The sequence below is a fragment of the Emydura macquarii genome, unplaced genomic scaffold (genome assembly GCF_026122565.2).
Source record: "Emydura macquarii macquarii isolate MOO-44397 ecotype Brisbane River unplaced genomic scaffold, CSIRO-AGI_Emac_v2 contig_1045, whole genome shotgun sequence".
Taxonomy (NCBI): Eukaryota; Metazoa; Chordata; order Testudines; family Chelidae; genus Emydura; species Emydura macquarii.
Genome location: NW_027131182.1, coordinates 15,628,406 through 15,650,609, shown reverse-complemented (window position 1 = coordinate 15,650,609; position 22,204 = coordinate 15,628,406). Strand labels below are relative to the sequence as shown.

At 40.3% G+C, this 22,204-nt stretch overlaps 1 protein-coding gene across 4 annotated transcripts in view; it reads left to right on the top strand.

Moving 5' to 3' along the window:
• DAB2 (DAB adaptor protein 2) overlaps positions 1–22,204 on the top strand; it is a 40,179-nt gene that overhangs the window by 11,634 nt on the left and 6,341 nt on the right. Inside the window, exons 2-11 of one of the 4 annotated variants that reach the window (XM_067545563.1) lie at positions 8,192–8,389; positions 10,953–11,092; positions 12,103–12,201; positions 12,688–12,819; positions 15,172–15,255; positions 15,810–15,836; positions 16,139–16,183; positions 16,791–16,853; positions 18,098–18,733; positions 19,920–20,079. In XM_067545563.1, coding sequence (XP_067401664.1) covers positions 8,296–8,389; positions 10,953–11,092; positions 12,103–12,201; positions 12,688–12,819; positions 15,172–15,255; positions 15,810–15,836; positions 16,139–16,183; positions 16,791–16,853; positions 18,098–18,733; positions 19,920–20,079 — 1,480 coding nt within the window. In that variant the 5' untranslated portion in view covers positions 8,192–8,295. The remainder of the gene's footprint in view (positions 1–8,191; positions 8,390–10,952; positions 11,093–12,102; positions 12,202–12,687; positions 12,820–15,171; positions 15,256–15,809; positions 15,837–16,138; positions 16,184–16,790; positions 16,854–18,097; positions 18,734–19,919; positions 20,080–22,204) is intronic. The other 3 variants (XM_067545564.1, XM_067545565.1, XM_067545566.1) reach the window with 3 other exon arrangements.

Below are 22,204 nucleotides of genomic sequence, written 5' to 3'. Positions count from 1 at the left end.
AGTTACACTAGTGTAACTCAGCAGTATCTGAGGGCCAAACTTTTCAAGTCTCTGATAGTTGGTATACTTCAACTTTTTTCCTCACCCTCCAATACCTCAACTCAATTACTTGCTGTGTCCTCAGCATTTTAGCTTTTAATTGCTAAATGTAAAGAAGTGCACAAAACTGGCACAACAAACAACAGACAAATACCATTGCCTGAAAATTCTTGAAGTCCTCTAACTTTACTCATCTTGAGTTTAAAGAGAAGTTCTATTTTAAGGGGAATAGACTCAATAGATAAAGGAATAGGGGCAGAAGAAGAAACTGAAGTGCTAAGTGTGGCGGCCTTTCCAGTGCTATTGTTGATGGTCCTTTATGAAGGACTGTCAACTAATATACAGCCAATGCAATGTACTCTGTATACACATGCTGTATGTGCAAATTGAGTTTCTTCATAGTTCCAATCATACAGCTGGATCAGATGGCAACTTCAGATGCTGTCTTGTGTATGCCATGCCTGGTGTGTGCCTGCCCTGTTTCCTTTGAATAGTGACAAAGGAAGAACAGATTTTGAAAGGTGATATGGTCTTGGCTTTCAATGTGTCACCTGCTGTGTGTTCTAATGCCAAAATAGAGTGGCCTTGTTTTCATTATTGGTAAAAGCCATGTTGCTGGGTGTTTCTTGCTTCATGGAAGATTACAGGATCGGTAGTGGAATAAAATATTGCATGCCCCTAACTGCAAAAAGCAGCACAAAAATCAGGTCTCTTTATAAGCAATAGGCCCAAGGTGGACTTCTAAGTATGGTAGAGAGGTCATGACAGGCAAGCAGTTGAGGCACTGTTTAGATGGGATTAATTGTGCATCCACATCATCCCCCTCTAGTCTTAAACACTTGCTGCTTCCAAAGCCTGCTAGCCCCTTTCAGATGGGTTTGAACCTTTTATCTGCCCTCATGTAGCCAACTGGTTTTGGTGGCAGTTCAGTTATGGCTCTTCTGGAAGTATGATCTCCCTCTTGGGTTGAATGGCTTTCAGTGCCTTAGCCACTGACTTATCCAGAGCTCTCACAAGTGGATGCCTTTACTTCATCATTGAGCTAATGACATCTCATCCGTCCCCTTTCAAAGAGCTTTTGGATAAATACTAGTCTCAAATATTTTTGTAATACTCCATGTATAATGGAGCACCCAAAGACATACTCGGTTATAAACATGTTGGCTGGCTTCCAACACATGAGCTCAAATAGCTGTTGCTGTTTGAGAATATGCTGACTTCTATTGAGTCTTGGTCTTCCTAGGTTCTCACTGGTCTCTGCCTTGGCTTCAAACTGGAGTAGAACTTTCGAGAGGAAAATTAGGTTTGAGTGTCCTGTACAACCCTGGTAAAACAGTACCACTCACCTGCTGATTATCTTTCATTCTCAGTGGGCTAGAGAATACCAGGAACACTAGAAGCACTAGCTGGTCCAACTGATCACACCTAACTGGATTACCCAATAAGTCTTCAGCTGCTGTTAGAGTGCTGGGACTACTTGGGAATGGCAGAACCTCCTTTAAAGGGGAATTTGGTGCACATCTTCAAGACAAAGATGCGGATAGGAAATAGTTCCCCTATTTATGGTTTTGTGTGTGTGTTTCTGAACTGGTTGTTTCTGACAAATGGCAGGCTCCCTTGGCTTAGTTAGGGCACCAATTTTAATTGGGCAGTGATGAGTTAAATGGTCTCACCTTCTAGATCCTAGAAGAGCTATTTTAAAAAGATCCCCTTACTGCTAGAAGCATCTGTTCATTGCATTACCTGTAAAGTGGTTAGGTCTCCTAATAGTATAGGAGTACTGCATACAGCACAAATGTTTCTCAAAGCATGAAAAATAAGTTCTTATGACTAGTGAAATTCTTTCAATGAAACATGGTGCTTTTTTTGGCTAGTCTTGAGGATCATGTGAAGAAGCCCAACTCACTAAAACATTAACGTGGCAATAGTGTAACCTTTGCACATTCCTGACCATCTGGCTCAGCAGGAAAAATGACTCCCTGCTAGCAGAGTGCTTCCCATGGCAGGGTAAATGACTTCCAAACTGTTTCACTGCATCTAAAATGTACTGTTCTTTTTCAGTAAAATCTGAAGGACCGCATTCTAGAGTAAAATGATGGCACACTTTACTTTGCAAATCTGCTCCAGGACCAAGATGACCAGCCAAGAGACTTAAATATACAGGGGGTTATTTTAAACCTGGCTCATTCCACTGAAGAGTATTATGAATCTGGAAGCTTTGTAAAATATGCATTTGCTATAGGCTTCAGGCAAACTGTCTGATTAGAAACTGGACACCCCCTCTGCAGGAGAGAACAGAATCTAAGACTTCCACAATGAAAACTTGTCCAAGCTTCCCCTTCTAATCTGTAGGAGTTCTTGCAACACTCAGAGAAACTTCTTGGAACTTAAACTGGTGTATAGGCTTCCAAAAGGGAGGGTAGAGTGTGGGTGAGGGAAGGTGGGAGTTAGTGCAGAAATGTGCACTTCTAAATTCTCTTCCAATGTAACTTTGGAAAATAAGTGACCCTGGCTATCGGTAGGGAAGCACATGCAATGCCAAGAAAAGGTCTGAGTAAGAGAAGGCAGCTGCAATCCTTGAGTACATAAGCTGTGTAGGAACAAATCTCCAGAAAGTAACCAACTGCCTTTGGTGAGCAGTTTCAGTGGAGCCTCACTCTGACATCAAAATAGTATCTCATCTCCTTTGGTTGCTGCCTCCCTGACTCCAACCTACTTATTGGGAACAATTAATGTTAGACCAATTTGACTTAAGAACTGGCTAAATGACATAACAAAGCAGTTTTCAGTAGGGAATCATAATAATCAGATGAGTGTATAGCTGGGGGGGAGGTAGGGGGGAGTCCACAGGGATCACTACTGAGCTCAATGATCAATATTTTCATCATGATCTAGAAGTAAACATAAAATTTGCAGAAAACAAAGGCTGCCCGGTCCTCATTTCATGCCATTCTGATAATCTGGATCATTTGGTAACCTGGTTTTACTTTCCAAACCATGAATTAGACTGTATTTTATAACCTTTTGCATTTTATCTAGGAACAAGGAATGACAGCCATATCTACTGGTTGGACTCTATCCTAGAAAGCTGTAATTCTGAAAAGCAAGCAACTCCGCATGAGCTCCCAGTGTGGTAGTGGTGACAAAGGAGTAATGTGGTCTTCACTGTATGGACAAGTGAACAATTAAGTAGGACTAAAGCAGTTATTGATACTGCAATACTATAGTATTTTTAAAGGACTTTGAAAAAGGTGCAGAAGAGCTCCCACATGACTGAAGGTTTGTTGGAGAGTTTGACACAGGATGGTCTAGAGTTAAACTAAGGAGCTTATGCAGATGTACAACAGGCATTGTCACTTGAATTCATGGTGACCCTCTGATACCATGTGAAAACTAGTGTAGTCAGGTGGGACTTGCAACCACTTTGTCATCTTGGCCTTTATCTTGGAAAAGGGAAAATGGACAGTGTTCAAATACAGCAGTGAAGTGCTAGAACAAGTGAAGCTTTCTAGAAATACCACTTATGCTTATATCCTTTAACCTCATCCTTGAGGAAACTATGTGCCTTAGTTGCACGTGCTGCACAAAATTGATACCAAATGTAGTGTCCATCAGGCCATCTTCTCTCAAAGTGAGAATTTATCAAGCCATTGTACCAACAGAATTACTGTAAGGTCTAGAAGTAGCTACATTAAATGAAAAATATTAGGCAGCTGAAGGGAGTAAAGATGAGTTATTTAAAAGATTGCAGGTATGAAGTGAAATAATTCAAAGATGAATGAAGTTAGAGTAGGGTGTGAAATCAGGGTATAGGATTGTCTACCACTGAAAAGATTAAAGTAGTGAGGACTCTAGAAGACAAGGATAAGATGCCAAAGAAAATGCAAGTACAACCAAGAGCAGGTTGATCTAAATCAGGGGTGGGGAACCTTTTTCCTTCCAAGGGCCATTTTTATATTTATAACTTAATTCGCGGGCCATGCTGCTGATTCCACCGCCAACTTCCCCCCCGCCACCGAATTCCCCACCGCCACCATGAAACCGCACCGCTGCCGAATTCCCCCTGCCGCCGAAAAGGGGCAAATGGCGGCAGGGTTTCAGCGGCGGGCACTGCCCCCCTCCCCGCCGCCATGAAACCGCGCCGCTGCCGATTCCTCCTCCCGCCGCCGAATTCACGCTGAATTCCCCACCATCGCCACTGAATTCCCCCCGCCGCCAGACCAAATGATTTCATGGGCCTTATTATACAGCCCGCGGGCCGGACCAAATGATTTCGCGGGCCTTATACGGCCCGTGGGCCGGACGTTCCCCACCCCTGATCTAAATGCTGACATGTGACTAGATGGTGGGACACTATATGCAGGACATGATCATGCTGGGCTTAATGGAGAAACCAGTTATGGACAGGAATAGTGATGCTATGCTGCTTGGGCCAAGAGAGCTGATTTTGGGATGAAAGAGCTTAAATTCTACTGCTTATAGTGGTGACAGACTAGTTACAATGAAGCTTATATAAGAAATACACTAAAGAGCTGAAACCTTAGCATTAGAAGAAAAATGAAATTTCAGTCACTCTTACTTGGAGTTTCACATATCTGTACATGTGAATTAAGACTTCCAGAGATCTTGGCAATGGATAAGTACTTTATCATCTGCTTAGCAGATCAGGAGTAAGATACAGCTGCAAGAACTGATCAGTTTAGGGAGGTTATAAACCAACTTTTTGCTCTGGTCTGTAAACTCTAGGATCAAATTAAGGAACTTGTGAATCAGGGTTGGTCAAAACACCAGAATGCTTGGTAGAGTTTATGTAGGTAAAGAAACTACACAACCTATGCATAAACATCTCAGCTCATAACAATATCCAATTTAAATATCCTTATCCATGAACACTGTTACGCTTCCTTTCTTGATTAAGCAGATGCTTCTAATGGAAATCCTCCCTAAGTGGGATGAGATTACAATATTACTAATGCATATTGGTAACAAAGTGTATAGTAACTGACTCAAGACTTCATCAGGAGTCAGCTTTTTGTTCTAGATTCTACTTTGGGTTTGGAAGGAATCTTCCCCGTCAGATTGGCAGAGGCCCTCAGTCTTTCACCTTCCTCTTCAACATGGGGCACAGGTCACTTGCAGGTTTAAACTAGTGTGAATGGCAGATTCTGTAACTTCGTCTTTTTAAATCATGGTTTGAGGACTTCAGTAACTTAGCCAGTAGTTAAGATACTATGGCCTGCCATGTGCAGGAGATCTGATTAGATCATGGTGGCCCTTTCTGGCCTTAAAGTCTGAGTTTACTTACTTACAAGCTCACCTATATGGCCACAAGTCTAAAGTCTTATGTAGTGGTGGGAAACTAAAATAAAAAAGCAACAATACCATCCAAGAAATATTAGCTTTGGAAAAATCTCTTGCAAACTGTCCAGCAATTCCCTAGTTCAGATTCTTCAAAGGTGTAACTTCCAGCATAAACATTCAAAACTCCTGAGCAATACAAAACTTTGTGCACAATCAAGAAGTCTTGTCTACTCATGAATAGACACGAGCTATTAATATTAGATTTAAGACTCCTGGTCTCTTCTGTGGTTTGACTTTAACTGCCTGCTACATCTTGTACATTTATAATAGGATTTGGAACTTGTTTACTTGGTTTCCAATAAGATACCTCAAACAACCTTCTGGGTCTTCTCACTTAAATGCAGTTGAACTTGTGCACTTGAACAGTTGAGAATTTTTAATGCTTATTAGTCTTGTACTAACTTCATGTTGGCTTTGGAGGCTTCAGTCAAGGCTCAGAACCAGAATTTCTTTTTGGACTGTAACAAACTAAGTTTTCTAAACTCAAAGAATTGACTACTTCTACAACGTTTGCCAACAGTTAACCTTTTTCCACAAGATGTGATCTTCAGAAGCAGGGGGAGCAGACTCCATATAGCTGACTATATTGCTAGGCTGGAAACACTAAAGCTCAGCTCCCTGATCTCCAGCAACTAGCTGACTGCTCCTATGCTACAGATGCTTGATTTGGCAAATAAAATTCTGCCCCTCTTCATAGGGGACTGCCTTTTTTTTTTTTTTTTTTTTTTTGCTGGTGTGTAGTATAGTAGCCTGAACACTGACTAGCTTTTGATTTCCTTTAGAAAGGAAACACAGCAACCTCTTATTGAAATTCTCTTCCAGTCTGCTCGATAGCTTTGCTCCAGCCTTTCAATAGCCTTGGTAGTGTTTAGATGCAATACTACAACCAACACTGCAGCTTCCACTTGACTAGATAACTAGTACATTTCCTCTAGTTTTCTTAGAAAATGTTGCAATATTAGCACAACTGTTCTGGGTAACTGAGGACAAATGTGAAATCCTGAACAACATGTATATTTCCCAAGACCTCCATTAATTAGAGGAGTGTCCCTTATGGCTGGCTTTCAGCCTACACCAAAGAACCACTTGAACAGGTTCATTTTGGGGAATTTCACAATTAAGAATAAACTTGCTTCAATTTGAAATTCAGAAATAAAAACTGAAGAGCTACATAGTTATCCTTCCCCATCTGTACTAAAAGGCCAATGTCGTCAGCTGTCAAATTCTCCTGGAACTTAGTTAAAACCTTAATTTTTATTAAGATAATCACTAATTTGCCTTGCGATAGTCTATACCAATTCCAATGCCTTCCCTATCTTCAGTGCTACAGTGACTGAGATGGAACCTTTTAAGCTCTTTCATAAGAGGAATTTTGGCTTGTAATTGTCAGTATCTCATTTGTCATCTGATGTAATCAATGTGGCTTTCTAAATTGGCTCTAGGCACTGAAGAGTAAGTCTACTTTATTTTCCCCGAAGCCTAGTTCCATTTCCTGACAGCTTTAGCTTACCTCAGATGACTGACTTTTTTTTTAGTCATTTAAATATGGTCTCATTGTGGATGTCTTTCATATCTTGAAATCCAGTTTTGCCAGGTGGAGTACTAGTATTTCCAGATTTAGCACTGGCAAAGAATCGGGTAACTTTAACATTTAGTTGCATTTGTTAGTAAACAGTCTTTCAGACTGCATCAGAAGAACACTTAGAACCTGATCAGGGCTGCATAGGTTAAAGATGCTCAATTACTTCATGGCTTCTTAATCAAGTGAGATGGTTTAAAGGGGATGCTATTGTAAAACTACCTGGCTTCCCTTGAGTACCAGGGATCTTTAGGCTGTTAACCTGACTAAATGTATGGAACATGATTACTTCTGAATACTCTGCACTTTCCAACAGTGCACAAATGATTATCTAGGTAACTTGGCTTTACTTTGTCTGAAAACATGAGGGGTTTAGTAGGTAATACTGCAATACATCCATAGTCTTTCAACTTGCTCATTTATAAAGCAGAACTACCCTTGAGAATAACCTTGACAAACCGGCTGTACATGACTCTCCCCCATCATCCATTTGCATATGGGGGGGAGGAGGGGGTAGACAAAAAATCCTTCAAGGACAAAGGGATCTTCTGGGCAGATCTATATGAAGGGTGCACAGTCCTTACTCTCTGCCAAAATGGTGTTTCTGGCCACTAGATCAGATTCCTGTTGTCCAAACTAGTACAGGACCAGAAATTATGGATCTGTTTGCTTTGCCAAGTGGATTATGCAATACTTCACTGCTAGTTCTATATTGGTGAACAGGCATCACATGGCACTAAAAGCCCTGAATGTAAAGGGTATGGAGCACTTCTGCACAGAACAGCAAGCAAGTCCCTACACTTCTCAATCACTGTCTAGAATCTCATGATTGATCACAATGGCAGTCTAGCTAGATTAGAAGCCAACACCTGAACTACAGATAAAGCAAAAACTGCTTGCATGAAATTGACATCTTGACCTCCTTTGCACACCAAGCAAATAATACCTCCACCTTGAACTGTCTTATAGCTAAGTACTTAAGCTACTGACATATAATGTGGATATTGGTGTCCCTTAATGGGCTACATTAAAATGTCTTGCACTAAAGATCTGCAGCTGGAACTATAGCTCATGCCAAATCTAACTTCCTTTTCTGGCCTGTATGTGGCAGGGCTATGGAGTGTAACTTTTAATAGTCTTAATATGGTGACATTTAAATAACTGAATGGAATATGGGCAGTTTAACTAAAGTGCTTCATTTCCTTCCTGAAGGTGAAGTATTATGCCTGTCTGTTGATCACTGTTTGGACTTCCAAAACACAGCAAGTATCACATCCTTTAATGCTTCTGGAGTCAAGGCTGGCCTCCATCTCACAATGTCTAACGAAGTAGAAACAACTACTATCAACAACCAGCCTGAGCAGCAGGCAGCACCAAAAGCACCTGTATCAAAGAAGGAAAAAAAGAAGGGTAAGCCATTCATATATATGCCAACAGTATAAAGTTACATTGTATGTAGGCTGCAATTTGATCTTTCCTCTAGCATATTTCTTTGAAATATCACTTCAGGGCACTCTTTGAAATTCATGACTGTTCTGAATGCACATGCAGGATTCTAGCAGAAGTCCTCAAGGGACTGTAAGTTAGATGGCAGGCAGGGAGTAGGTAAGTTTGATTAAACACTACCAAGATGTTCAAAAATATCTGAATCCTTCAAGCCCCAAGTGGCTTCACTTCTATAGTGCTCAGCATCAATTGCCACTGATGTCAAATCTTCCAGAAGATTGACACTTGCAGGTAACTCATCCTTCATTTGTAGGCAATGGAGCTTGGTGTTAAAACTTCTGCCAAATCCCAGCTCAATTCATGACCAACTAAATAGCCACAATCCTAGAAAGTGAGGACTCCCACCATACACTCAAATCCTCTGCACTTTTACCTGTACATGTAGATAATTGTTGTTTTTTTTTTTTTGTAGCTGGGAGCATGCTACTTAGAAACATGCTGAATGATCAGTGGTATCTTTTGATGGGAATTGCAAGACCAACATCTAAAAACAAATCCTTAGAATTCACTGGCTAAGAAGCTTATTTCTAACTCTTGCTAGTTTGTTCTGAATAGAATTTCTGTTCACATACTGGCCATGTGAGTCTCTGCCTCTGGGTATGTAACAGTGGAGGCAGGGCAAAGCATAATGGGATAGCAATTGAAGCAAGAGTACATCAAGCTGCAGCACCAGTTTTGCCCTACTTCACTTCACTGGGAGTTACTTCAGGGCTCCATCAGTAATTTGCTCTCATAGCAGAAAGTCAGTCAAAGCTGTACAGTCCTGGTTTGGGGGCCCTGTTTATGGAAGTGTCCTTAGATTACAGCTTACCTTATTACAAGGGAGTGATTTGAACATGGTATCAGTCTAGCATAAATGTAAGACTCTCCTTCACTAGTCTCATACCCAGGCACTAGTGAACCTCTTGACTGCTCATTACCGTTTTTAGTTGCACCCTTTTCAATGTTCCTCCAAAATACTAGCTTAAACAGCTTCTGCCTTCTTATGGATAATCATCTTAATCAGGTAAGTATGGAAAAAGTTAGAAAAGGGACAATACCAAACAACTCTTCAAGGTGTCATCACACCAAGAAAGTAAGTTGTGTGGCTTCCTCTAGGTGAAGGAGTAAATGCAAATTAGTACAATGGAATACAACTGCATTACTGGAAATGGCTGACTTGCAGAAGTAACTTAGAGTCCAGAACACAGCTGCAGATATGACACAAACTTCAGCTGCTGCTGATAGAGGAGCATGCTGTCATGACACTTGTCACATACCAATTCTGTCTGCATGCATGCATGGGTAGGGTAAACTAGGAGACTGGTTTATGTAAACAGCAATAGCTTAACCAAATGATCACTTCTCTAGCCTATAAGAGGATCTGTCAGAGTTGAACTTGCTCAAACTCTCTTGCACTACCATGACAGAATAGATTCCAGCAAACTTTCAATACCAAATTGACACTCTCCTTACTTTCTAGAGTCCATAAAACTTAAACTAACTCAAAGTTGGTGGTGAAGAAGCAACTTGACTTAACTGCAAGAGTCATAACTGCAGGTGTATCAGTTACATATTTTTCTTCAGAGGAGTAGCTCACTGTTCCAGAACAGTGGTTTAAAAACTAACTACTAATTTAGTTGGATTTGGAAATCCTCTCCAACTGAAATTCTAGCAACATAAACTTGACTCCACCATGCAGATTATCTGCACAGCCTACTATAGAGTGGTTAAAACTTGGTTTTGGGTGTATAATACTTGCCCTGAATTTTAGAAGTGCTAATTCCTGCTAGTAGATTATCTTAACGGGCCCAGAATCCAACACTAGTTCCTGTTTAGAATAGTGGCTAAACACTTAACTTTCATAGTCTGTAGAACAACTATATTTTGTTCTAGCAGGAGACAAAACATAAGGTGTCTTTCTGTAGACCTTAATCACAATATATGACCCATAGATCTTGTAAATAAAACTCTTTATTGCCACTAAAATGTAAACAGATTCACTGCAAAATGGAAGAGAAATCTAATTTTCTACATAAAATCCCATTGTCTTTAACCAGTGTCTGAATTTGCTATCAAACAAGATTTCTAATCCAGAACTAGTGATGACTAATCCATCTGTCATTTTGTGGCTTACCTTGGGTCTAGGCATGTATTAACATGCCTACTTCAAGATCGAAAGCCAGTAGCATAACCTTGGTTCTATACCTTCTGAAGACTAAACTATAACTGATATGGGAGAAGCAATTCTTAATTTAGAGAGAATCAATATTACAAGTCTAACTGTCCAGTATTCCCCACAATTGTTAAATCACTATCTAATCATCATGGGGACTTAGTGGTACAAGAGTTGGACACTCCCATTTAGCCAATATCTTGAAAGCCATATAGTTTAGTATTGCTTATGTCAATTAGCAACAGGCTGGAATGGATTACAAAATTAATAACTAAGCTCTGAAAGCCATTTAAAAATGTATCTACCTTTCAGGGTCAGAAAAGACAGATGAATTTCTTCTGGCCAGATTCAAAGGTGATGGTGTAAGATACAAAGCCAAGCTGATTGGCATTGATGATGTTCCAGAAGCAAGAGGAGACAAAATGAGCCAAGATTCAATGATGAAACTGAAGGTAAAGGCCTGAACTAGTCTAGCTAAAAGGCCATGCATGCTAGCCAGTAGGCAGGATATAGTGGTCTCATGCCCTCTGTACCACAAATTCCACTGGATACCAAAAGTAACCTCCAAGTAATGACCACACTTCAGTGGGGCACAGATCCTAACTAGAGTAGCACCCTTCCTCCAAAGAGATTAATAGCACTCATGAAGGAAAGGAACTAGCCCAAAACTCAACTGCTCATTGTAATCTGAAAATTGCTCTTCAAACACTTCATAATCAATATAGCTCTTAGCACCTGAACTGGAAGGTGCAGGTTGGCATCTACTGGTGAATCAAAACCGAATCCCAAACTTGAGACTTTAAATTCCTTGGAAGAGAATGAAGGTAAGAAGGAGAACTTCTCTAGCCATTATGAAGACTGCAAATTCTATTAGACCTTTATTTTCTAATAGAAAAGGTTTTGACTAACATGCATCCACCATTATTGTAATGCATGTTCTAACACAAGAATTCTCAAAACCTTAAGACCTATGACCTTTAGCAGGGGAAAGATGCAGGCAAAGCAAAGAGTGAACCAAGAACAACATGAAGCATGTTCAGGGTTACATGGCTCGGTCATCAGTCACTTGGGTACTAATGACTTAGTCTTGTTGGGCAGACATGCAACTTGTCTCAAATTCATTAGTTTAAACCAAGTCAGGAAGGAGACTTGGTCTAGTAAAGATATTGCTGCTATAGCATCTCTTCAACAGGAGCCAAATTTGCTGTAAACCTCTTACAAACCTAAACTAGGGTCTCAAGTTTGTTCCCCCAACTGCACTAAACACTTGCATGCTTTGAGTAAGTTGTACCCCAGCTTATATTTGGGCACCCAAAGATAAAGTATTATGATGCACCCACATTAGTACAGATAATGCTAGAATCTGGCCACCAGAGAGAATTTTGACTCCAGCTGAACACATTGGCACCCAGCAAGTTTAAATTACACAAATTCTCATACCCTAACATTCCTGTTCTCTTAGGGCATGGCAGTAGCAGCCCGTTCCCAGGGACAGCACAAACAGAAGATCTGGGTGAACATCTCCCTTTCTGGTATCAAGATAATTGATGAGAAAACTGGGGTAAGAATTCAAAGAACTAGCTAGTTCTTGACCATTAAGACAATGCAGCTGGGATCATTGGAGAAGAAACTAGACCTGGTAACATCTTCACCTGAAACTTAAAGACCAAAAAAGTTCTTTCCAACATGTAGAACACCTCAGAGGACTCTCCTAGGGGAGAAATAGGAGCTAATCTGTCTTGCTACTCACTCTTCCATACGTTGTTGAGACGGAGGGGGCTGAACTCCATAGGCACTGTTTCTGTCCTGTTTCTAGGGATACAGAGTGTGCCAAACATTAATGCTAACTTGCAAACCACTTGCATATTTCCCTGTCTTTTTTTCCCCACTTTAATTTTGAGCTCATGAAGTCTTTATTGTATAGAAGACTTGAAGTGACTGTCATTGCATAGCTTTCTCTTTGCATGTTCTAGTTCTCTTCTGCTGCTGTACCAAACAGTCATGTCCCTCTTTCAAAAGACTGGAATTAATCCCATTTCAATTCTAGGTCATAGAACATGAGCATCCAGTAAACAAAATCTCCTTTATTGCTCGGGATGTGACTGACAACCGTGCATTTGGTTATGTTTGTGGAGGAGAAGGACAGCATCAGTTTTTTGCCATAAAAACCGCACAACAGGTATGAATCAAGGAATCTGTTGGGCGAGTCCCACAGGATGACCTTAATGCATATCAATTTTTGGACATATTGCTTATGCTTTTCTAAATGTCTCTCAATAAATCAATCCATCCAAAACTGACAGTCTTATGACACACATGGGCAAGAAGTGTATTCAGTGGGCTAACTTCCAAAATGAAAACTCCATTGTACGAAGCATCAAGTTGAGGAATAACATTGCATGTCTTAAGAACTTGTTACCACAGCATCATGTGATGTTTAACCCAGCATTGAGATGTAAGTTACTGAAGTGGCCTGAGCTACTGCTGTAGGCACTAAGAAGATTGAGTTTTATTGCATTTTAGCATGCAAAGTTCTGCTGCTGGCCAAAGGAGCCCTTCTCTTAATGGTGAGCAACTTCATAAACCTGTGCACAACAATAAATTTTGTGTTCATGGCCATGAACCCTAGTCTGCACCCTTAAAAAGGGTAATAAACTGTTAGAAGCCAGCACTAATGTCAGTGTCTGAGCCTAAATGCTGACTTGTGGATGTGGTCATTCTGCAAGTTTGACTAATTATGACTTCATTGTTCCTGTCTAACATCTGCTACTAGATCACAAGCCATATCTCCAGCAGCTCCATTTCATATCTGGCTCACAGTTCACTGATTAGAACTGTGCTATTTCAAAAAAGCTAAACTGACCAGACCTGGCATTACCTTCCCAGAAACAGATCTGAGCATGTGCCAAGTACTCCTTAGCTAAATTCCCTGAAGGTACCATGCACACTGGCCATGCTCTAGTTATGGTCTGCTGTAAACGGTCTGGTCCAAGCACCTGACCTGAGGGCAGGGAGCCTCTCTTCTGTGCTCTTTGCTTGGGTCATAAGGGTGTAGAGGAGTACAATATGAAGAAAGCTTCCTGATCTAAATGTCGAAGGATCAAGAGCCAGACCTGCCAAGCATCAGATCTGGCAGCAGCCCAGATATAGTATTTTGTAATTAAGGCTATATCGTGCACAAGGGTGCTAAGTATGCTTAAAGGTTTCCAAAGCAACCCTAATGCTGGCATTTCCTAACTTTCAGGATTTGACTTGGCACCTGAGACCATGTCTACACTACAGCAGCACAGCTATGGCTGTTGTGCTGTAGCATAGACATTCCTACACTGATGGGGGAGGGGAAGCAGACCCCCCTTCCACTAAATCCAACTCTGTGAGGCAGTACCTAGGCTAATGCAACTCTTCCATCCAGTTGCATCTACAGTGGAGGTTAGGCCAAACTAACTACATGTCACAGGACAGACTTTTTTCACAGCCCTGAGAGAGGTAGCTGGGTCAATTCACCTTTTTAGGAGCAGACTAGGTCTTAATGTTCTTAATTTACAAAGAACCATGTAAAAAAATCTGAAGCAAAAATATAATTTAGCTTTAAACATCTCCTGAATACCATCAGGAAGACTAAACAACTGGGAGGAGACTAGGGATGGGAAACAACTTCTTTTAGAATAGTCTCCTTAAAGACTTTGCAGAAAAGGTGCTTTTCTGGCTAAAATAAACAGAGCAAACATAGCATGTCTATTCCATAATCCAAGATTGCTCGTCTTTTGCCCATTTCCCCCCAATTCTGGGGTATCAATCTGCTCCAGATACTTATGCAGCCAGCAAATGCTAAATGAATAAAATTGAGTAACTTTAGGAAAAAGTCCTTCAGAATGGGGGGGCATGTGGAAAGGAAAATATCTCAAATCCTAAAACTGTGTGGCTAAGCCAGCTGCACTTTAGTCTCAAATAGAAAACAGGGATGATAATCAAATGGCCCAGCTGGCAAAAGCTGGGTGCAGCAGTAATTGTTGGAGAATGGGGTACCCTTTTTCCTACCTGTGGACTTTACCCATGAGTTTAATCAAAAGCCTGCAATATGGATCATCCTCTTACAGAAAACAGTGAACCTGTTCCCAGAACATGCCTAGCAATGTACCAAGGAAGGCACAGTCCTTACCCTGGAGAGTTTACAAGGGGTGCAGGTCATGCACCATTACTGTTGGATTATGCACAGAAATGTTTCTTCCTGTTTTAGCCTGAGGTTAAAGTCCTCTTCATTACATATGTCTTACTGTTGACAGCAAGTGGAAAGACTGCTACCTTCCTTTTGGTCCCTTTTATTAAATGCAAGTGACAGTTGGTTTCATTTAGTGAAAGATGTTTAAGTACAGAGCTCCATGATAAAGCAGTTAGGAATACAGCCTGGAAATGTTAACAATAGAATACCAATGCAACCTTTCAATAGTAAATGCTGTTCCTATTGAACAGCAAGCCACCAGTTAGAGAATATTCTCTGCAAAAACCTAAAGTATGAAACTTTCCCTTTCAGGCTGAACCACTAGTTGTTGATCTTAAGGACCTTTTCCAAGTAATTTATAACATCAAGAAAAAGGAGGAAGAGGATAAGAAAAAGGCAAGTATCTTTTTAAGATCCTTTCAATGAGAAATAGTGTATAGGTAGGAGGACAACAGTTGCCTAGCAAATAGCTGCTGATCAAAATGGCTACCTTTGTTCAGCATGACCATATTTCAACTGTAGTATCTCCTGAATAGCTCAACTGACAACTGTGTAGCTTCTAGCATCACTGAATCTCTGCTCTACTAGCTTGTGTGCATGACTATTGCGTACATGTCAAAAGCTTAAATGAAAACACACAAGTAACTAGGCTGCTTAGTGTTCGAAGGGTCTCCATTAATAGAACTTTCCTATTTGAAAAGATCACAAAGTGCAAAGTAGGTTAGAGCTTCAGTGCTTGCTTTATTGTATGTTTCATCTCAAAATTTAGCTTTGTCCTTGGCTTTTGGCAACACTTGCTTTACTATCAGAGCAGTCTAGCTAAGAAATATTCAAATTCTTCCTCTACCAGTTCCAAAAGCTGTTAGAGTTCCTTACAGGAAGGAATCTGATCTTCTGCCAATCAAGTAATGGCAAGATGCTAATGTGTAATATCTATATTTCCTTCTTAGAATGAAGAAGCCAATAAGACAGTTGAGGTAAAACTTTACTCTTTCAATCTGAGTAATACATGCACTTTAAACAAGTGAGATTAATCTCTAGTATCTTCATATACTGTTTACCTAGCAAGTAAAGTTGGAGACGACAAATTGCGTTCTGGTGAAGAGTACTGTAGAGCAATACAAATGGTCTTACCTCTTCACAACCCTAACAGCTTTGATTGTAGTCCATTGTCTCCCTCTGACAAAACATAATCCGTTATTCCAGTGATCCTTCTGCTTAAAAGGTGCCAGTTTCAAACTTGGTTTATCCCTAACGTTGCCTTTATTTTAACTTCCAGAATGGTAGCGATGCATTGACTGATCAAGTTGACAAAATAAAACTGGTATGTTGACATAATTCCAACTTGAGTATTTAGCTTCCTTTAAACCAGTAGTTCTCAGCCAGGGGTACATGTACACAGAGGTCTTGCAGGGGGTACATCAACTCCTCTAGATATTTGCCTAATTTTACAACCAGCTACATAAAAGCACTAGTGGAAGTCTGTATGAAATTTTAGTTTATACAAGACTTGTTTGTTGCTCTATATACTATAGGGAAATGTAAGTACAATATTTGTTCATATCTATTATATGGCAAAAATGAGAAAGTAGGTAATTTTTCAGTAACTGACACTACTTTTGTATTTACTTTTTTGAAGTAAACATTCTAAGTGAGATGAAATGTAGGTTACACAAGGCAAAACTCCTGAAAGGGGTGTAGTAATTACTACCTTCCACTACATAGCAGACCTCTTAAATAGAGGTTTCTAAGAGTACACATGAAGCTACTATACTAAGATTAACTTGCATACATCCTGGAGTTAAAAGTGGAATATCTTAGACTTTGCTTTAATATGTTTGCACACTGCTGGTCTTTAAAAGCTTACATCAGTGTAGTGAAATCATTGCCTTACACAGAATCTGAATCTCTTCCAAATACTTAATTTTAAGGGTGTTGACCAGATGGATTTGTTTGGGGATATGTCCACTCCTCCTGATCTGAACAGTCCCACAGTAAGTAAGACCTATCTTGCAATATAATAGTTGCTTGCTGTTTCACTTTGTAACAAATTACTCAAGCGAGGTGCAACTTCAGATAGGTTAAATGCTATATTTAGGTCAAACTTCTCTCTAACAATTAGAAACCAAGATAATTGGTGCAAATGCAGCTTTGCCACTAACTAGAGTAAAAATTTAAATTTTATCCTGTTCTGCTGGGTCTCTTGTAATAAGCCGGTTTCTATTATAGCTCCATAGTGGCTTAAATTTTCTCCCTCTCATTGCATAACCATCTTCAACCATGTCTGTTTGCCTCTAGTGCATCAAATAGTGACTTTCAGTAGCTAAAAGGCAGGCAGACTTGCAGTACTACACACAAATTCCAAAACTTAACTTGCCATGTAGTAGTTTTTAAGGGCTACACTTAAGAAGCTGGCTCAAGAATTGAACAGATCTTGAGTCCCTTGGCCAGAATAGGCTGGCTGGCCTCTTGAATCTGTCAGATGAGGTGCTTCACAATTACTGTACTGCCTCCCTCCCCCAATATTTCATAATCCACAGCCCTCACTTATAAGTGACTTCACTGAAATGTGAAACTAACACTGCCAAAATAAACTCTACTAATCCTACTTCAGCACCGTCTACAATGTTAATGGCACACTGCAGCAGTAAATTGATGGTACCCTAGTCATTCAAACAGTGGCTGGTACCTCCCTTCAGGTGCCCTCCATCACTCATGCAAGTGTAATCTGTAACAGAAAAATGGCACTGTGTAGGCAGACTGCTACTCAGCCGCATAAATATTACACTTTAGTTTCATACCATCTTCTGGATGTAATACACTGCTGTAATGTAAACTTGGAATACTAAGGCACTGCTATAAAACTTCAAATGACTTGCTGATATGACTAATGTCTTTCAGACAGGCTAAGCACCGTCCTGTAGCTGCTTTCATGGCATTTAGAATGAGAGCTATTGTAATGTATGCACTTCTGTAGTGAGTGTTTTTTAAATGACAAGTACAAAGTCAAAGGTGTACCTGCCTGGCTTCTAACCCCATCAAGGTTTTTGCTAATTGTAAAACAAAGTTGAGATCCTCAGATGTTCTGATAACAAACATGAAGTGCTCAATACCAGCTAGAGGTGTCTTTAATTTTCTGCACAGTAAAGATTGAACACACTGCCTTGAATCTCTTTTCAGTTTAAAAAAAAAAAAAAAAACTTCAACTAACTCTACTTTTTTCTTTCCAAACTAATAGGAGAGTAAAGATATCCTGTTAGTGGATCTAAACTCTGAAATTGAGAACAATCAGACTTGTGTAACAGAGAGTCCCTTCTTGAATGGCATCACTTCCCCTCTTCCGCGACCAAAGCCACAGACACCTTTCTTGCCTGAAAGTTCTTTCGCTACCAATCTCAGCTTCTTCCCCACTCCCAATCCAGATCCTTTCCGTGATGATCCTTTCACACAACCAGACCAATCTGCACAGCCTTCATTTGATTCTTTAAAATCTCCAATTCAGAAGAAGGAAAGTCTGAGCTTCTTGGGTAATGGTGCTGTAAATGGCGATATTGACTATTTTGGTAAACAGTTTGACCAGATTTCTAACAGAACTGGCAAACAGGAAATACAGTCAAGCCAGTGGCCTCTTGAGAGTAAGCCAATGCAGCTAGCAGCAAGGACACACAATGGGGTACCAGAAAGAGAACAGAATGGTTTTCTGACCAAATCCTCAACAAACCTAATTGTGGAAAGCCCTACCAAAGGATTATCTCTGCAAAATGGGGTAAAGCTGGACTCTGAAAGCAATGTCCAGCTCATGTCACATGACTCCATAACAATTAGCCCACCTCCACAAAGTACCAAACCAGGAAGAGGAAGGAGGACTGTTAAGGTGAACCATCTTCAAATATTTAATGCTGACATGCATGCTCTGTTAGATGGGCTGGGTGAAGGAAGCTTTCCTTTTTCTTCCCAAAGTATGATGTGATACTGGCTAAACTATTCCTGCTACTCTACAACACAACTGTTTCTTCAATTCTATTCCACCCACCATATTTCCTCTGCAATCATGTTTTATGCTTTCCTGTGTATATTTGTAATGGTTATGATCACTAAATATACACTCTTATTTCCAATGCTGCCATACTTCACTAACTCTGGTAAGTACTTTGACCTGACATGTATGTAGTAATTGTAATATTTAAATACAGAAACTGTCATTAAGGTGCCTGTTGGAAATTAAAATGCTAACCTAGAATTTGGAAACTAGGTAGTAAATTAGTTAAATCGCCCTCTAGCAGACAATAGTCAAAATAGCTTGAAGTTGCTCAACAATTTCAGTAATTCTGAAGTCCTTACAGTACACATTTATTCTATAAAACTTTGGGGAATGCTGCATTCTGCAGCAAGCTAAATACAATCTCAGTGCCTTCTGATTAGGCTGTTTCAGAGGCTAACCTAACTGCCATTAGGCTAGTTCCACTGTGAAGTCATTTCACCTAACTTTTGGCTATAATATGTGAAAGCCTTTAGTATGCTGAAATCTGAAAAATACTGCAATATGTAAACAGTGTACTTAAATAGTTAAGTAGCTTAGATAAAACACTCCCTTGATTCTCTTGCAGCACATTTGACAGATGGAGTTAAATTGTCATAGTAGGCCTAATACATCTTGCCAGTGCTTAGTTTCAAGAACAATGTACTTGGCATGCATGAACAACATTAAACAGTGTTAAAGCCACACTAGTCTATCATCTTACTTATGGTAATCTAATTTCATTATGAATGGTATTCTAAAACACACCCCAGCCAGCTTTAGATAGGGAGGAAGCATCTAGTTTTAAGATTAGAACTCAAATTTTGCAGCCCACCAGTGTTTTTAGTGTAATACTTGGTTCCCATGTCTCCTGGTTCCAGAACCACAACAACCTTATCAGAGCTCAGTTTTGCCTAATAGTAGATACTACCAAGATGGACAAAGTTCTATATCAATAACTTTACTGAAAATGAGGCCCAGAAATGAATTGGTTTCCTGTCAGTTACCATAACCCAATAAAACCCTCTTTTCCTGTTTCCAGAGTGCAGCAAATGATTTGTTTGGCTCAGACCTCTTTGCATCTAGTGCTACAGAGGCCCCAGGTCTGACGTCTCCTGCAGCACAACCTGCACTGGTGCAAACCAACCCACTGGACCTCTTCAGAACCAGTCCTCCTACCATAGCACCCATGGCTGGTCTAGGTTAGTTCATTACATTAACTAAGCTGAAAGAATCCGTGTTTGTTGGGCACTTCAACTGATGTACTTTTTTAACAAGTAAAGCTTAAATTTACATATCCTCTTAGCAAGAGTGCTGGAGTTCACGCGTCCCTCCCCCCCTCTTGTATGTAACATTCTCTCCTTCTTCCTCAACCTGACAGCATCTCCTTAGAGTCCTTCCTCTGGGAGACCTAGCTGAGTCTTCTGGTTTTTAGCTCAATAGAGTGTTTTGCACCATGTACGTTCAAAACAGATTCTGGTTCCCTGCTAGTACCTTTTCACATACGCCACAAGGTAACAATACTAATTGTTAAAATAGTATAGGAAGAGAACAATCTAAAGACTTTCAATCTCCCAGTCCAGAATATTGACAAGTTTCTTTTATCACAGCTAGAGAAATTACCACTAACAAGTGGGCGCTTTCCTTGTGTTTTAACACATTAACTCATGTATATGTCTGCAGGTGGGAATGTGCTTCCCAGTGACATACCCCAAGAAAACACATGCTACTGCACTATAAAGGTGTAATGACCCAACAGGGACTCGAAATGCCTAACACAATATCCCCAAATGAAAGGTTCACAGAAGGGGTGAGAGGCAGAGTTGAAGTGACTTGCCCAAGGTCTCTCACCAGGTCACTGTCAACTTAAGGATAGACCCAGGTCTCCTACCTTAGTCTGGTACCCTATCCACTAGACTACTCCACTTCTAAAACATGGAGGTTTTTTCCATGTGTTTAACTCTACAGATATTGTACTGGGGAGATTGGCTGGCTGTCAGGTAAGTATTTATTGATTTACCTGAGTAACTCCTGGCAGACTCTGTGCACAGCTGGCTATCTTTCTTTATTCCATTACTGTTCTGTGTATATATGTTCCTTCAGACTTATAATACACTAGCTCAGAATTGTGCCTTCAGTGCTACTAAGTTTTCAATAACTTTCCTAAAATTTGGAGGTGCTGAGAACTAGCCCAAATGTTCCTTGCTGTATAGATAATTGGGACACCTATAACTTAATGTCTTAATATATTAAAGTCCGTATTTAAATAGACTAAATACAGTTGGACCTCCAACGCACTTTTACCATATGTCAAGACCTTCCACCCCCACGAAGGTTCTGTATTCAGTTGTTCATAGGAACAGCCATAAATTGAGCTTTACATTTTTTGGCTTCTCCATGACAAATGATTGATCCATAGCCTTCCTTACTTGGTTGCAGGAGTTCTGCATCCAGCCAAGCTATTGCCTCCTGCAGAGCCATGTGGGCATGGAAAATTGCACTAGTGATTCTGAACACTGGAATCTAATCCAGATTCAGGAGCGCAAATGTTAATGCTACTTGCATTGGGGAAGCAAGTCTCCCACTTCCTTGAAGAGGGGAAATCAATCACTTCTAAAATCTGGGGAAATGGAGCAATAAATTTGGGGGTGGTCCCCATACAAGGTGGTTTTTAACAAAAGTTAAAGGGAACTAACAAAGCTAATAAGCAACTAACTAAACTCACTTACTGGCTCACTCTGGCACCATTGGATAACTCATACACTCCACTGCTACTTGTAACTCCGATGAAGTGAAATACTCCTACATCCAATCACTGACCAGGATGGATCACAAGTAACTGGGCTGTGGAGGTGGGAAGGGAAGAGAACAGTCTTTAAAAATTAAGACTTTTTTTTTTTTTTTTTTTTCCCAACCTCTGGATCCTCTCATGCTAACTGTAGCTTGAGGATATTAGCTAGACAACAGGATCACAGAGATGGCCCTGGGGCTATAATGTATAGCTATCTGAACAGGAGTCAATGCAGTGCCATTATAAAGCTGATATGCAGTGGCATAAAATATTGCATACAAAAGTAATATCTACTTAAATCTTAGCAAAGCAGTGTTAACTTTAAGAATTGCACTCCAAAATGCCTTAAAGGAGGAGGGCAATAAACAGGGTTGGGGTGATTTCACTATAAAAAAGTGCTGCTTAAAGTAAAAGCAGGAGATGGACTAATCTACCAATGCATAAAGCCATAAGATCTTTGGAAGGGATCCATTAGGCTTACTAACCACTGAGGCTTAATATGATTGGGGGAGGCAAGGAGTTAAAATCAAGGTGGG